General features: G+C 50.1%; 1 protein-coding gene and 1 long non-coding RNA gene across 2 annotated transcripts in view; both read left to right on the top strand.

Moving 5' to 3' along the window:
- The window catches only part of LOC102459053 (uncharacterized), a 53461-nt gene extending 51806 nt beyond the window's left edge, over positions 1 to 1655 (top strand). The window contains exon 19 of the mRNA XM_075900733.1: positions 452 to 1655. Within this exon, the coding sequence (XP_075756848.1) occupies positions 452 to 590 (139 nt within the window). The 3' untranslated portion in view covers positions 591 to 1655. The remainder of the gene's footprint in view (positions 1 to 451) is intronic.
- A 924-nt stretch (positions 1656 to 2579) lies between these two features.
- Positions 2580 to 17707, top strand: part of LOC142818752 (uncharacterized) — a 75417-nt gene continuing 60289 nt past the window's right edge. Inside the window, exons 1-2 of the long non-coding RNA XR_012896406.1 lie at positions 2580 to 2840; positions 3247 to 3381. This is a non-coding gene — a long non-coding RNA (uncharacterized LOC142818752). The remainder of the gene's footprint in view (positions 2841 to 3246; positions 3382 to 17707) is intronic.

The raw sequence follows: 17707 nt of genomic DNA, 5'->3' as shown, positions 1-17707 counted from the left end.
ATCTATGCATTACCGGCATAGAGACTGCTGATCATTTCGCCACATGCTGCAACGTTTTGTGGCTGAACCAGACTAGACAATGGTCTGCAGACAATTTCAACCACTAGCTCATCAAGTGTAAATGTTGACCAGTGATCAGTAGCTGAATTTTCAAGGAAAGGCAGCCCCCGACTTTCCGCCTTATCCTGCATGTAACCGGTTGTGCTGTGCTTCACGTGGGAGAAGGGAAAAGTCTGTTCTCTCGTAACCTACAGGTGAATGTAAAATGGTCCATCAAATTGGCACGACTCCGTTAATGACAATGCAGAGACGCCAAAGACGGGGCTCATTGGCGTTCTCCTCCCCAAACTTCCCTGGCCACAATTAATTTAGGATTTCAAGGTTTGGCCCACCATGCGGTGCACATGTCTTTCTTTGCTACCTCGTTAATAACCCGTGCTTCTTGTTACAGTTCAGATTCACCCAGAGAGCCTGAAAAAATCCTCAACGAAGTAGAAAAAGAGACTAGCCTTTTGATTCTGCAGCCGATACCTGATGACAGTCCAGGATCACAGGAAACGTCTCACAATCCTGAGGAATCCGGCATCTAAAAGAGTCTACGCTGGGAAATAAAAATTAATTCTTTGCTAACCCTGGCAGAAAGGATGGGTACAAATCAAATGCCAAATCCAAACACCTGACCTATGGGGAGTTTAAAACCTAGAGTCAGATTTTACTCAAAGATATTTAGGCACTTAACTTCTAGGGGCTCCTCTGGGAATTTAGGCTTTTTCCTCGTGAGCCATCTTTCAAGTTCCTGAATACAATGGCTATTGGAAGATATCTTACCTGGCTCTTGCATCTCAAATTTCTTAGGCCAAATTTCTAGAGCCGCAAGGTCGGTTTAAGGTACACAACTCCAGCTATGTAAATAACGTAGCTGGAGTCTACTTACCTTAAGCCAAGCTTGGCACTGTGTCCACAAGGGTAGATTGACGGAAGCAATTGGTTTCCCTTACTCCTCACAAATTGAGAAGTACCACAGGCAACTGGAGGTGTCCTCAGGGTGCGAGTTAGTGGGTCCTTACTAGACCTGGAAAATCGAACGCCAGAAGATCGATCTCCAGCATGGCAAGTGGAGACACGACCTAAGGCTCTTAAGCCCCAACCCTGGAATTGCTTCCGTCTGAGTAACATCAAAGCACATCTTGCTGAAGCCAATTGGACTACGCAATGCTGAGGATCTGTGCTTTACATACTAACAATAGTGGGGGTGCACAGTAAACCTGCATTGGGTGGAAACCACTGGAAGCTAGGGCCTGTGGCATCACCTCGACTTCTAGCACCTCCGAATAACAGCCTTTGCATCGGGTGTTGTATTACTGCTTGCAATTGGTTTTGCTTTTCCTTAGGTCCCCCTCTCCTGGCTGCCTGATGACAGGTGGTGGAGTGAGCAATAATAAAGAAAACTAACTTAATTGGTTTGCAATGGCAGAAGCTCAACGCTTTAGCTCTTATTCCTTCCACATGATCAAAGGAAAACGAAGAGATGAGGGGCTGAGGACCCAAGGCCGGATGTGGCTCCAGGGCTGCTTGTGTGTGTTGGGTTGGAAAGCCAGGCCCTACATGTGCCGGGGTTAATAAAAATGGGGCTTGGGTAACAAATGGAAACTGTTTTATGTGCCGCCCCCTGAGACTTGAAAACCGAAGTGTGGGAATCCACTACGCTAGCCGTCCCCAAACTGCGGGGCGCACTCCCTGAGGGGGACACGGAAGAAGGTCGGGGGGGGCCCCGACGGCCTTGACCAGGCCCCACAGGGAGTTGTGAGGAATGCCACCCAGCCCTGATCTGCTCCCAGGCCCGGACAAAGAGTTTGTGGGGTGCAAGGGGGCAATGCTGACAGCAGCTGCACCATGTGGTGAGGTAGGTGGCTCCCAGCCAGGGCAGAGCGGGTGGGCACCGGGCAGTGCGGGGTCCTGAAGGCGCGGGGCCCAAGGCAACTGCTTTGCTCCCCTTGCCGGCGGCCGGGCCTCCCCAGCTCTGCTCCAGACACTCCCTCAGCTGCTGCCCCTGCCCCCATCCTCAACCCCTGAGTGCAGGCTGGCCACAGCGACACACCTACCCCGTCCCCGGCCCTGCCCCCAGCTTTGGCCCCTGGCCCCAGCCTTAGCCCCTTGACCCCATCCAGCTTCCTCCCCCAAGCCTCAGCCCCACTCCTGGCTCTGGCATCAGGGGGTGGGGGTGTGGCGTGTGACCCTGACACATTTGGGAGCCACTGAGATACCCCCACAGGGGCTCCACGTTCCCTCCCCCCCCCCACGCCCCTTGGGGCACCCAAGCAGGGGCAGGCGGATGTTTTCCATTCCCCCTGGCACAGCCCCAGTGGTGCAAAGGCTGCAGAGCAAAGCCTTTCCTGCCACGTGTGAGGAGAGTCCCTCGGCCCTTCCCAGACGACGCGCCCCTGCCCCCGTCCTGGGCAGGCTGGGCTGCAAATAGTGCCCAGGAAAAGTCTGGCTACGGGCTCGTGCGGAGCCCCCCCGGCAATGGGAGGGTGAGACTGGGCCTGCGAGGCCAGGAATACAACCAGGCTGCAGCTGGAGGCTGGGCCATGTTTGATTGGGGATTAAACCCAGCTGGCTCACCCCAGGCCAGTGAAAGCCGGCAGGCAGCAGGCAGGGTGCAGGGCCTAAGGCTGGGTGAGAAGCCAGGAGCTACAGCTGGAGAAGCCAGTGGAGGCCTCCGGGGTATTTGGACTGGAGTTCGGGGGGGGAGAGATCTGCAGGGCCGCTCTGGGCCCTATGTCAGCAGAGAGCCAGAGGACGCAGGACTGCAGCAGCTCACATGGACCCGGATATAAGGGGTAGGAAGGGGCCCTCTGGCAGGGCATCCTAGGAGATGCTACTTGTTACCCAGAGCCGAGGAAGGGACTGGGGGAAGGACGCCTCCTAAAACTGCCAGGAAGGCGCCTAGGGAAGCAGAGACAAGGTGTCGGACAGAGCTGCTTACCCTACAATCCCTGGGCTAGATCCCAGTGCAGAGGCTGGCCCTGGGTTGTTCTCCCCCCCCCCCCCCCCAAGCCGTGGGGAAGGCAACGGTAAAGCCCCTAATGTCTGGGACTGAGGACCGTGCTGAGCCAGGAGAGACACAGGGAAGGCCCCTGGCCCCCAAATCGGGGTCACAGGCATGGCACGAGAGTCTGTGTTGAGTGCCCTGTTACCCCCAAAGGGGTGGGGTTCAAACCTGACCACCGGCCTCTCTTCTTGCAGCTCAGGCCCCCCGGCAGGAGCGACTGTTGGCAGCGGGGATGAGAGCAGATGGGGCTGCGGCACCGTGCCCAGCCGTGAGGGGCACCTCTACGGCGAGTCTCCCCTTCCGCACGGTGAAACAGCGAGACTTTGATGGCAAGTACCCCGAGCGTGTCACCCCACTGCCTTCTGTCAGGCTTCCTGGGAGACAGGCGCAGATCGGGCTCTTTCAACGCCCCCCACCCCAACTCAGATCTGCTCTTGGAAGATCTTCCCTCCTAAAGCAGGGGTGGGGAACTTAAGGCCCGGGGGCTGGATGCAGCCCCTGGCTTGCCTGGATCCAACCCATAGAATTGGGGAGCCCTTGCTGGTGCTCCAGCCCTTCTCCCCTCACTGTCCCCCTGTGGGGCTGGAGCACACCAAATCTACTAGCCTGAGCCCCTCCCAGGCTCTGGTGTGCTCTTAACCAATTACAAACTTTATTAACTACAGTTTGATTATATTAAATCGCTGTCTCTGATTTGTCTTAGCGCAGCATGCAAAAAAAAAATATAACCAATACAGCAATAATAAAAACTCCTCCCGTAGCCAGTCCTTCCATGGTTATCTTTGAACAGCTGGTGGAGTTCGTCATTAATCTACATATACTTAACAACCTTTAACTATGAAATGCTTAATACGATATAGTAAGCAATACTCACAAGCCCAGAAACGATTACGATGCACAGGCACAAAACGACGCGTAGCACGCTCCGGATTCATACACCCTTTCGTGATTCGGTGGGTGGGAGGCGGCCTTGGGTGATCAACCCCCAGCCCGGCTGGATGATACGTGCCTTCTATTTCTCGATATGGAACCTCCCCGAGCTTAGGGCTCAGGGTGCTTTATGCTATAATTTTGACATCCGGTACCATATTAGGGTTCCTTCCTGTTTGATATGACGTCTGCCTCAAGGCATTGTGGTCAGTGCCTGATGCAGACATGACTGGCACACGTGAAAGCTAGCTATGTTTTTTCTTTCCCTGTTCCAGGTGCTTAACTGGTGTATTATGTATGACAGCTCATTTCCCTTATTCCTATCTTGTCCTGTTTTTAGTGCTCGTTAACCTAACTTTTTTCCCTCCTCTTAGCTTCCTGGCCTAGGTGCTTGGAAGTTCAAGTTCCGTTTACTGAGAACTGTGCTGAGCACCCGAGGGAATTCAAGCTGTATCTCTGGATCCGCCTCAGCGGCCTGTGTTTTTCTTGTGAGGGGCGTTGGTGTGGCAGTATGGGCAATACGCGTGAGGCCGTGGTCAAAAGGACCTGCTACGTGACAGGAACTGTGGAGTGTCTTTCTCCTTCTCAGTCCAGGGTTTGGTTTTCTTTCTTCTGCTTCTCACTTCTGATTTTGTTTTTCCTGTGGGTCAGCAGCCCCCGACCCCAAAAAAGGCTCCCACCCCTGTAATAAAGGATGGCGTGTGTGTGTGGGGGGGTTAATATTTGGACTTGGTCTTCTGGCTATGAAAAGCCAGTGGGGGATTGTACCACTTGTGCTGGTCATCGCACGGAAAACCGAGTGAAAGAAACACTTAGCAGCTCGTCCTGTTCTAGGAATAACACCACATTGCGATTTACCACAACATGGTCCGTACAGGGATGTGGTTAAATCCTTCTCTGTGCAGCCCCTGGCAACACCGACTCTCTCCCGACTCGGGTGGAAGTGACGCCTTATTAAACCCCTCTTCGCATTGTAGCCCCCGTCTATCTCCAGGGGCAGTGGGCTGTACAATGGGGTGCGTGGTCCGTCTACAACAATCAGAAGGGAGAGACCCTCTGTGCTTTCGCCGGGTGCTTTCGCCGCTCTGTCTTTCAGCTGGAATACGTCGGCAGCTAGATTCACTCCTAACCCGCTGGCTGGGGGGGGCAGATGCATTGGGATCCATTTTGCACTCGAAGGTGGAAGCGGAAGCAGGTCTGCCGTGGAACAGCCTGGCTCTGAGGAGATCCGGGGGCCGGGCCATACAGTTGCGAATGAAACCTTTGGGCCTCAAACTAGAGGCGCATGAACGGAGGCAGGGAGAAGCCTCCTTGCTCGTGTCAAACGCTAAGGGGGTGTGTTCACTTCGGGGGCAGCTCTTTGAGGGGAAAGTGGCTTTTCAGGGACAGAAAGGGCTCCCTCGAAGGGGCGGGGCCTGGGTTTTGTCCCCTCCCCCGCGATTTCTGCCAGTTTTCATTTCTTTGCTCTTCTGCCTTCAGGCGAGGTAGAACCGGAGTAACCGACAGAGGAGCGGGACTCAAAGGTATTTAGGAGTCGAATTCCTGGGCCAGAAGCCATTCCGCGCCCGCCCTTATGTAAACCGTTTTTGTGCCCTGGACTAGAATGGTAGTACTGAGGCAGAACAGGGCCACTGACGGGTGGGAGGGGCGGGATAAAGGGGGCAGTTGCTCTGGAGCAAGATGATTTTAAAAGGGCAACAGGAGCTACAGCTGGAGCCCTGGGCCCTTTAAATCATCGCTGGAGTCCCACGCAGCATGGTCCCGGCTGGCTAGGGGAGGCTAGCCCCTAACCCCGCCCCTTCTGCCTGAGGCTCCGCCTCCCCCACATTGGCCAGGGCCTAGCAAAGTTTGTCGTGATCTTGAGGCTCAGTTGTTCATGGGGAGCTTGCCCGGCGCCCGTCGTGAGATCGCTGGCCCCAGAAAGTGCAGCTGAATATGAAACTCTCTCATATGTTTAAGGAATCGGGAGGGGAGCCTGGTTTTGAAGCAATTCCTTAGACCACAAAACACCAACCAGGGCCCCCGGTCGAGGGTGTGGTCAGGTGCCCACCAAGTCTGAACCGGGATCGCTCTGATTTCTGTGCAGTCAGACAGACATGGGCCAGCCTAGGACCTGGCCCGTTCTCTGGGACGAGATGACGGGTCTGGTGATAAGTTTGGGGAATTGCAGCAGAGTCTGTTTGATCTCATCTGCCCATGTGGCTGTGAATCCCAGAATTGTAACTCGGGAAACTATCAATAACCGATTTCTATCCATTCTTCCTCCCAAACCCCAATTCTCTACTCCGATTATGAGAAAGGGACTCACAAGGCAGAAAAGGAACCTGGCTGGAACGCTAACGAAGCCAGGTGGGGCATTTTTAAGTGGGAATGTGTAGCACTAATTCATGAGGCCGGCTGTCCATGCCTTTAATGACAGGTTAATGGGAGTCTTTTGAGAAATCGCAAGGGAAAAAGAAGTACCGTTCTCTACCGCAAACAGAAACCCGGGGAATTCAATCCCAGAGCAGAATGAGGGGAGAGAGATCAGATTAAAACAAACTTCCGGAAAGGAAAGATTGTCAGAAACTGAGCCTTAAGCACCTGGATTTTTTTTTTTAATTTAGAAAGTGGAGGAGAAGAAGAAAGATCCCAGGAAGGAGGGTTAGGCATTAATTCCGGCAGAGCTAACTTACGGTGGTGCTTTACAATCATATGTGGCTGTAGGAAGGAGCTCTTTATGCTGGGCAATATTGGATTGCCATGAAGGGGTTAACTGGAAGAGGCAGACTTCAGAGGAGTTGGGTGCATTTGGGAGGGGTAATCTGGGAGGGGAGAGGGTTAATCTAACACAATGCCTGGTCATTGAATAAGGGTTTTCCCGGGGGATTCTGCTGGAGCAATGCCACCGATTCAGGGTGTCGCTCCCTGCTTCTTCTTGGGTGTCCCCCGGTGATTCCACACTCACTCTAGTCTCTGCCCGCTTGCCATTCTGATGGCAGCTGGAAAAATGGGGCTCCCTGCTTCTCCCAGGGGCGTGCATGTGCCAGCCAAGCCAAACCTCCTCCAGAACTGCCGGAACTGGGGGCCAAACGCATCCAGGTGAGCCGTCAGGTTCAAAGGAGCAGCCAGGTGGATTGTTTTCCCCCCTTTGACAGTACTGAAGGAGACTTGGCAGCCTTCTCCCTTCCCCCGCTGGTCCGGGGGCAAACTGTGCTGCTCCCAAACGCCTCCCCGGGACTAGACGGTGAGGAGGGGCAGCCAACACTGGATTTTCTGCTCCAGGGGAAACTGAGGCCCATACAATGCCTGGTTCCAGCCTGGAACACACCGCCTACCTGGTGATGGTCCGTGTGAACGACTTCATATTAAAAACGAATAGAGCTTGAACCTCTTTAGTCCAGCACCTTTGGGACCTGACTAGTGCTGAACCCCGGGAGGTCAACACGGTCCAGCAGCGTTACCAGCGCTTCTGCTGCTTACAGGGCTCTGAGAAGATGCTGAAGGGTCAATTAGAGCTAAAGAACAGAACCCTGAGAGCCAGGATTGGTGGCTATAAACAAACTTTATGGGACTGCAAACTTTATCCTAACTGTCAGGGTGGTCAAATATTGGAATAAATTGCCAAGGGAGGTGGTGGAATCTCCCTCTCTGGAGATATTTAAGAACAGGTTAGATAGACATCTGTCAGGGATGGTGTAGACGGAGCTTGGTCCTGCCTTGAGGGCGGGGGGCTGGACTCGATGACCTCTCGAGGTCCCTTCCAGTCCTATTATTCTATGATTCTATGAAACGTGGCCACATCCACGCTGAGTGGACACCCGGCTCACTAACTTCATGCTGGACCACGGAGGTAGCTGGGCCACACTGTGCTGGGCTAGAGAGGTTCAGCCTTGGTTTCCAACCTTACTTTTATCTCCTAAACGCTTAAATCAATTTGTGGTTTTCAAAAGGCGGCCGATCCGTGTAGGGGTAAAAAAATAGCAACCTGGTTTTCTTTTGTTGAGGGCGAGCGTCCAGGGAATGAGAGAGGAAAATCGGCCTCCTCCTAGAGTCTGGGGAAGGCAAGAGAGTGGGAAATTTCAGCCTTGGATGCAAGGCGTAGCTGGCAGATAGTGTCACAACAGCGACAGCAGGTGGCACCCCAGAGCTGTGCAAACCGTTGAGGAGAAGCGAGGAGGCCTGGGGATGGCTGAGGTAGCGACTGTGCATTAGGGTTTTGCCGCAGCTGAGCAAAGAAATTCAGGGGATCTGTCCATGGGCTTTGTTCCAGGCTTCTCTGACGGTCGTAGTTCCGCGAATACTGTAACGGGACGTGTGTTCCTCACCCTGCTAGTCTCTGTTCCGCAGCTACTTCCTGGAGCATCTGACAGCGCCCTGAGTGTCAGCGAGGTATCGCGTCATTTGATTTCTCGCCTCCCGTCGGAGCAGCACTGTCCCGGGCCCCGGCTGCCTTGACCCGTTAACGGGAGAGTGGCCGCTGGCTGGGACGGGGTGCCTGCTCCCCACAAAGGAAGTGAAAATGTGGGGGCCTGAGAAGCCAGTTAACCCAGCTGAGGGTAAGTCCTGCCCAAGTCAAGAGAAGCCCCGGCTGGGGAGGAGCTGGGTGGCTCCTAGAAAGGGAGGAAGCCCGGGAGAGGAGGAAGGGGAAGACGGCTGCAGTCTCTCTGGGTACCACAGAGCTCAGAAAGATTCAGAGAAACTCGCTAGTGGAACATACTCTGGTTCCACCTAACCACTGGGGCCCTTCGAACAAGAAACCCAGGAGGGGGCTCTACTGAAGAGGCGTTTTCTCCCCTCTGAGGCAGGCGTTCATGGGATAGAGGAGGGGTGAAGCAGAATCCACAGAGGTGGCCTTGATGGCTCACAGCAATGGAGGATCCAGTCGAGGCAAGGCTGCTGGGAGGTAACTCCTGAGAACCAGCAGGAAAAGCAGGGCTGGGGCGGACCCAGGAGGGATTAAACTCTTCCGCCCGAGGAAGGGGCAGAAATTGCAGTGGTGGGGGGTTTGGCTTTTGAGTTTGGTTGAAGGGGTGTAGGGAAAGTCACTGCTCGGACAGATTGAGATGGAAGAGAACCCCGCTGGGGTGGAAGGCGTCCCCCAATGATTACTGTTGTGTGGGGCATTGATGCCCCAGAAGGGAGAGAGACTAAAATGACCTGGCCAGAGGGGGCAGAGGTCCACGCTGCTCTCCGCAAAGGGCAATAAGGAAAGGCTGCTATGCCATGCGTAACCACTGGGGGAACACCAGCGAGAGTCCATTCTTTTACACTCACGCAATCATTCCTCAGCTAAGCGTCCTCCAGTAACAGGTGGGAAAAATGAACCTTTAACCATCCAATAGCTACACATGCAATTAGCAGTCTCCAGATCTCCCCGTTCTGTAAAAGCCAGGGGAAGGAGTGGCCTTCCCAGCATGGCCTTAATACGTGGGCCATTTCAGAGCGGGGGAAGGAGTGAGTCACGAAGACAAAGAGCTTTTGAAGCAGACAGAAGAAATATTTGTGTTCCATTTGGTGGCCCACCCAAAATTTTTCATTTAGTCTAGTTTCAGGAATCACTTTCTGTGTGTGTGGAGGGGGGGGGGAGGAGGGAGGAAACTTTTTTTTAAACAAAAATAAAATCAGGATGTTCAGAAAACACGTAAGCAAGACATTTTGACTTTTTAATGCGGCAGTGTAGCTGTGCTGGTCTCAGGTTATTAGAGAGACAAGTTGGGGGAGGTAATTTCTGGTATTTCTAATCGAATAGGTGGGTCCCATTAAAGAGACTCTTTGATGTTTCCCTTTTGTGTAGGTCAAAACTATTTATCTCATTTGACCCAAATTCACGGATAATTTTGAACAACATAAAAATACATTAAAATACATCAATATGGAAATGCATCTACACAGCACCCTTACCTTGAAATAAGCTATTCAATTTGCACTATGCAAATTGCGTAGCTTATTTCGATGTTATTTCAGTATAGCTCATTTTGAAATTTGGCGCAGTCTACACAGCGCCACATTTTGAAATAAGGCACTATTCCAAAATGTCCCTTATGCAATGAGGTTTATAGAGACATTGGAATAGCTATTTTGGGATACCACAGCTCTGCTGTGTAGACATAGCCTTAATTATGAGCTCTTCTTTCTCCCACAAATCTTCATCTAAAGCTTGATCTACTCTAGAGTGCAAGGTTGGCTTAAGATATACAATTTCAGCTATGTTAATTGCGTTGGTGGAGTCAGTATATCTTAAGTCACCCTCCGCGCAGCAGAAGGTCAACAGGAGCAAAGTGATAGAAATGTAGCCGTGTTAGTCTGGGGTAGCTGAAGCAAAATGCAGGACAATGTAGCACTTTAAAGACTAACAAGATGGTTTATTAGATGATGAGCTTTCGTGGGCCAGACCCACTTCTTCCACTATTTGATCTGAGGAAAATAGTCAACCATATATACCAAAGGATACAATTAAAAAAAATGAACACATATGAAAAGGACAAATCACATTTCAGAACAGGAGGGGGATGCAGGGGCGGGGGGAAAGGAAGGAAGGTAAGTGTCTGTGAATTGATATTAGAGGTGGGGAGAGTGGGATGTCTGTGAGCTAATGGTATTAGAGGTGATAATTGGGGAAGCTATCTTGGTAATGGGTAAGATAGTTTGAGTGTTTGTTCATTCCTTCTTGGAGAGTGTCGAATTTTAACATGAATGACAGTTCAGAGGATTCCCTTTCAAGTGCAGATGTAAAAGGTCTTTGTAGCAGAATGCAGGTGGTTAAGTCATTGAGAGAGTGTCCTTTCTGGTTAAAATGGCAAGAAACTGTTTTCTCTTTGTGATCTTGTCTGATATCTGTTTTGTGGGCATTAATCCTTTGGCGAAGTGTCTGAGATGTTTGTCCAATGTACATAGCAGACGGACACTTTCGGCACATGATAGCATAAATTATATTTCTGGGTGCGCAGGAATATGTGTTCTTGATCTTATAACTCACTTGGTTAGGTCCAATAATGGTATCAGCAGAATGAATATGTGGACAAAGCTGGCAACGGGGTTTGTTGCAAGGGAAGGTACCAGGGTTGGTATTAGTGTGGTATGTCCTGTGGTTGTTGGTAAGAATCATCTTGAGGTTAGGTGGTTGTCTATAGGAGACTATGGGTCTGTCTCCCAGAGCCTCTTGGAGTATGGTATCCTGTTCCAGTATAGGCTGTAGTTTATTGATAATGTGTTGGACAGGTTTAAGTTGGGGGTTGTAGGTGATGACTAGTGGTGTTCTATTGTTGGTTTTCTTGGGTCTGTCTTGAAGTAGATGGTTTCTAGGTATTCGTCTGGCTCTTTCAGTTTGCTTTTTTATTTCTCCAGGTGGGTAGTTGAGGTTTATAAGTGTGTATAGTAGATTTCTTGTCTGGTGGAACAAAAGCCAAGTGCAAGAAGATGGACATCGTACCCAAAGGACTGAAAGTGAACTATCCATTAAGATCAACATACTGCACTGACTACAGTGAAAGACTCTGCCTCACACTATCCAAGAAATTAAGAAATCACCTGATAAGTATTTTATACAAGAAACAGAAAACCATCAAGAATGACATTTCTAACTTAGATCGTCTCCTCTCAAGACAAACATCCACACCGACTGACAGCTTGCAAGACTTTTGTTCCACCAGACAAGAAATCACCTATACACGCTTCTATTCCCTACAACAAAGAAAAGACAATAAATTTTCTAACCTGCTCCATACCACTGTTTACAACAGCAACTGCCTCAACCCACCGGATAATATTGTTAACCTCTCCAGCTACAAACTCAATCCAGCAGAAGAGTCTGTCTTGTCCCGGGGTCTCTCTTTCTGCCCCACGTCCCCCACAAACTGGATACAATTTTGTGGTGACCCAAGAAAACCAACAATATACCAACTGTTATACTTAAAAGGAATATTCCCACTGTCAGGCCAAGTAGGATCAGTTAGGTCATGAGCAGTAACAAACCCTTCTCTTTGCCCCTCCTCCCTTTAACCCCCCCCCCCCACCAGCCCTCCCATAACACCTTAAAGGTCAACCAGAAAGTAAGAAGCAGCCGTGGGGCGCCAAATTCTACAGCTGGAAGGAACCTCGAGAGGTCATCGAGTCCAATCTCCTGCCCTCATGGCAGGACCAAGCACCAACTAGTTCATCCCTGACAGATGTCTGTCTAACCTGCTCTTAAATATCTCCAGAGATGGAGATTCCACAACCACCCCTCCCCCCCGGCAATTTACTCCAGTGTTTCACCACCCTAACAGTTGGAGTCCAGTGATACTTTAAAGACTAACACATTTTAATGGATTAGAGCATCAGCTTTCATGAGCTACCCCTCACTTCCTCAGATGCTGAAGAGAAAAGACAACAGAAAAGAAATGGATATGGAGAGGGGAGTGTGACAAGTGCTACTTAAATCAGAATGGTTTAACACTCTCCAACCGTGGGCAGAATACCGGAATGGGAAATGACCTATCGTAATGCAAGATCCACTCCAGGTGTCTATTTCGCCCTCTGTTCAGGGTGTCAAATTTGCACACGAATTCCAGCGCAGCACTTTCCCTCTGCAGTCAGGTTTTGCCATTTTTCTGTCTGAGAATGGCCACTCACAAGTTTAAAATTATGCATAGTCCATTCTATGAAATCACTCAAGGGGCCAGTTTTCCTCTTGTCCACGCTGGTGCAAATCAGATGTAAATCCATTGATGTCAAAGGAATTGCATCACTGTAGAACTGGAAGGCAAGGAGAATCAAGCTTAATATCTCCTTCGTTGTCTTGGTATGCTTTTAAATGTTCCTATTGTTTTGCCTTCCCGTTGGCTGCTAATACTGAGCAAAGCTCCCTGAAGGTAACCCCTTTTCATACCTCGATACACATCAAATCAGGATTAATGGCTTCAAAGTTACTCCCGAGAACTCTGGAGCTGGTATCAATCTTAGCCAAGCTCTACAGAAGATAATACGCATCATATATTCATATGCATATTTAATGCTAGGCAGAGAATTTCTATGGAGAAATCTGTAGCTCTTAATCCAGGGATGAATCATTTATGGGATTTTGGATTATTCACTTTGCACGGAATTAAGTTGTCTTTCGGAGACAAAACAAGCCCCCATTGACACGCTCTGCATCACAGGCCTGGCTGAAGAACACCATCTGTAGCCAGGATGAATTATTTATTGGACTCCCGGATCGCTTGCCTGGCAGTGAATTAAGCTGTTTAATTTTAAAGCTCTTCCTAGTCGTTCCTAAATACAGAAAAAGGGTTTTGTGTGTACACGAAATCATCTTTCTTTGTATAGTGGGCCATTGAATTATTCATGGTGTTCCGGCTGACCTAGCCTTGCAGCAAGGCAAGTTTTCTTTCAGTGAAACAAACCCCATGTGCTTGAGATGTTTGTTTAGCTCTTGAGTACGAAAGGAGCATTTGTGAATGGCCTAAGCCTTGATTCTGACTTCTCAACCAGTTAGCATCTGACGGTAAAAGTCTCTGGGATGCCGTGATGATTGTAGACCCAAAGGAGGGGTAAACAACGTTCATACATCAGAGTGAGGTCAAATCTGTGAATCTAAGACCATGTGGCCCATTAGCTGGAGAAGGCGAACAGAAAATCAGATCTTGCTCTACCTTCTACCAAATGAAAGTTGCAAGTGGATCCAGATTAGCATGTAAGACCGTGAGTAGGTGGTGGTTGTGACAGTGACTCCAGACACTTGCAGGCCAAAAACCTAGCCTTATCTTTCATAGAATCATAGAACACTAGAACTGGAAGGGACCTTGAGAGGCCGTCAAGTCAGTCTCCTGCCCTTACGCCAGGACCAAGCACTGCCTAGATCATCCCTGAGAGATGTCTATCTGACCTGCTCTTAAATATCTCCAGTTGGAGATTGCACAACCTCCTTAGGCAATTTATTCCAGTGTTTAACCATCCTGACAGTTAGGAAGTTTTTCCTAATGTCCAACCTAAACCTCCCTTGCTGCAGTGTAAGCCCATTGCTTCTTGTTCTATCCTCAGAGGCCAAGGAGAACAATTTTTCTCCCTCCTCCTTGTAGACTCCCATTAGATATTTTGGATGTCTCCTGTGGATACCTATATGCTATTAAGGAAGAAAATAGTACTTCTCTGTGTGTCTCCAGTGCTAATGATCATGACATTGAAAGTCTTGGCCTGAGAACCAATATGGAATACCAAAGGTATTTAGGCTCCTGTTTCCCATTATCGTGGGCATTGGATGCCCAAATATCTTTTGAGGTTCTGGAATTCAGCCAAGGCATCCCCTTGCTGGAAAAAAATCTCATTGCTTCCTGTAGCATAACTCCTGTAGGAATCAAATGGAAATAAATACATTTCAGTGAGATTCTCCCCCCACAAAACCCTGCTCTCCACAGCTTCTCCAAGCCCTTAATTAACTCCTTCCCTGTGCACTTTGCCAAGCATGACTGGCTGGATATTGTTTCATGGGGCCGGCATTTACCAATTAACTTCCCCACGCCGGTTTTTCATCTCTTTCCACAGTAGAGCTGAATTTTCATGCCGTAATGATACTGTCTGGCACTTTCCAGCGTGATGTCTGTAGTTTCACAGATCTTGATGAAGAGAGGAACGTTCCAAGGCAAAATGAAAGTCGTGATTTAGTGCGTATAAACAACGCCCCAGATCTTATTATCGGCAGCGTGAGAAAGCATGGCGATTTAGATGAAGCTTTATAATTCACACTGAAATTCATTGCACCTTATGCCTCTTGTAAGAACCACACTCTGAATTATACACGGAACTCTACTAAACAGGTACTCATTAAACTACAACCCCTTATACATTCTTCCTGCATGGTGTTGACAGTACACATCAAACACAAGCCGTTAAAAGCGGTTCATTTTCCTGCTAGCCTACAATCATAATGCATTACATGACAAAATAATGTGTTTACATGACAGATTTAATGCCTGGTCTGTTGCATGAAATGCCTTTGAGCACCAGAAGATAAGAGGGGGAAATGTAACATTATACTTCCAAGTGTCTATTAATTCTTAACTCACAATAAATTGCAGCAATAGGGTACTGATGGAAAAGGCTGTTAGGACCACGGGAACACTGCCGGTGCTCACGAGGACTGCGATGAATACTAAATGCAGACGTGATGGCTATAGTGAACAGGAAGAGTGCTCCAGGTTGGGGAAGCTCTGCTCACCCCATGCGGTTGGTTCTTCCTTCTCAGCCTGGTAGTCTCCATGGGAACCGGTGAAATGCATGCTGGGGTAAACCTCCCCAAAATGGTGCTGGCAAGAATTCCTGGCCGCTCCATTTGTGGCAGCCAACAGACACGCGGGCGAGAAAGGGAATGCTCGTAAGAGGATGCCTGGGGTGGTTTTCTTGGGGACAGTCGGTGGGCCTGGTTCTCCTGCGGTCTTTGTGCATGGGGCCTCGACAGGGCAAAGCCACTTTTGAGCTCTCTGTATTATGGGTCTGTGTGTAGGGCAGCCTCAGCGCTGTTCTAAGTCAGGGCTCGGCAATAATTTTTGATGCGGGGGGAGAGGGTCATGGCAAGAATTTGGTAAGTGGTCCAGGGCCACACTCTTCCATGATATTAATGGCGGAGATGCGGGGTCTGGGAGGGAGACTGAGTGCTGAAGAGAGCTTGGGCTGTGTGGGCGCAGGAGCAGGGGTGCAGAGGGTTTGGGTTATGTGGTGTAGGGGAGCAGATGGTTGTGGGGGGGAGAGAGGCCAGGGTGCCAGAGGCAGGCTGTAGCTGGGAGGTGCTTAACTGAGTAGCTCCCAGCCAGCAGTCCAGCCGGTCCCTCAGCCAGGTTCTCTGCCTTTTGCCCAGACTACAGGGGCCGTGTGCTGCTCTGAACTTGTGAGTCCCAGGAGGGGGATAACTCATTCATTGCTTGTTCTACAAACAGGCAGCTCCCATTGGCCAGTTTCTGGCCAATGGGAGCTGTGAGATTGTGCTGGGGATGGAGGCAGTGTGTGAAGCCTTTCCCCCCACCCCCATGCTCCTGGGCTCCCGGAATCACATGGCCTCTACACATAGAGGCTCTGAACATCTGAGGCTCCTGCTGGGCTGCAGACTAACTATGGTGGCTTGGGGGGAGGGGAGGGGGAATCTAGCCTGTGGGCCGTATTTTGCTCTCCCCTATTCTACCTTACTCTCTGCTTCCATGGACCCTGAGGCGTAGAGCAGAGCCATAATGTATAATCTGGGCACAGTTTGCCCATATGCTTGGGACTGGGAGCATGGACAGTAGAGACCCACTGAGCCAACTCTACACTGGCTGCGGAGGAGGCCCTTTCCACTGGGACATACAGACATTTCCACCCACGTTAAACCCCCCTTTTTACCTCATTAACAGGGCTAGCGGGAGGGGGCGGGTGTTTTAATGAAACGGATGTCCCTACACCGAGGAGCACCTGCCCAGCTGCCATGAATAGCATCGCTCCCTTGTGGTCAGTGGTGGAATGCCGCTTCATGCCCAGAGAGAGGACAGCTCCATGGCCTTTGGGGGTAGGGCCACTTCAGTCATTAACAAGGAGTCCATCACCAAACCTCAACACCTGGATTTTGAAAGCGGCAGCTCTTCCCGCGACAGTTCCACACTTAATATTTCGGTAGCTCGCGGCAGTTGCCTTGTTCGACATCGGCCCTTCCCCATGGGAAGTGCGGCCACGTACAGCCTCTCCTTGGTTCTTAGGCCAGGGAAGTGCCGTCCTGCTATTGTAGACCGATTGCTTGGCCATGTGCTTGGAATTGACGGAGCAACATTCAGCCACATCTAGACTCAGGACAGCTGTATTCAGTGCCCTTCAAAAGGACCCCCTCCCCCACCACAGCATGGTATATTGCAGGTGTGAGCGAAGACAATGCCATGATAACGACAGCCAGCCAAAGGGTGGGGGATACATCTCTAACTCTCCATGTTTCATAAGGCGGTTTGTTTGGGAAATGGGCTGAGATTTGTTTGAAACTTGCTGGTGTCTTCCACCTTTTCAGTTTTTCTTTATGGCTTCCTCCAGCACTTTGCTCACCTGCCACCAGAGGCTTTTATTTGCTGACAAGGCTTGTTAACGAGTTAGACAGTGAACAGTCAAAGGATATGTTGTCCAGTTAAGTCAGATGCAGTCAGGAATGAAAGATTCTCATGACTGTTTGAAGGGGAGGCGCTGTTTTGTTTTTTAAGGACAACACCCCCTCTGTGAAAGCCAAGCAGAGGCATGAGATCCCAGTAAAGCAGGGCAGGACGTAATAGATGCGCAGCAGTTTGCCCCGTGTGTTCGGTTTCCTCCTTTTCCTACTTCTTGTTCAGAGCCCGCACCCCCTCCTACGCCCATCTTGTTGTGATGGGTGGTTGGCGGGTGGTCAGCGGAAAGATTTACGTTGAGTGGAGTGGGCCGTGGGCCAGAAAGTTTTGAGAACCGCTGCTCTATGGGGTTACAGCAGAATGACTGTTGTACAATGCTGTCTGGTAAACAGCGGCTGCCTTTGTCCTTGAAGGTGTCTGCATTTGGGTGATGGATTTAGTGCTCTCGCGGTACAGCTCGTATCTATTTAGGTTTACAGGGTGCTTTCAAATCCCTTGATAGACAGATAAAATACGTATACAATTGTACGTAGTATATTCAGTAAGTAGCAACAGTTCTCAGATTGGACAAATATTTATGACACTTACTCGGCAGGGCTGTTAATTTCTCTTGCAAACAGTAACATCCAACTCTTGTATAATGAGCTGCTAATTCTCATGA

The sequence above is a fragment of the Pelodiscus sinensis genome, chromosome 17 (genome assembly GCF_049634645.1).
Source record: "Pelodiscus sinensis isolate JC-2024 chromosome 17, ASM4963464v1, whole genome shotgun sequence".
In the NCBI taxonomy this organism is placed as follows: domain Eukaryota; kingdom Metazoa; phylum Chordata; order Testudines; family Trionychidae; genus Pelodiscus; species Pelodiscus sinensis.
Note: the sequence above shows the minus strand (reverse complement) of the source record. Positions and strands in the feature narration are given on the sequence as shown.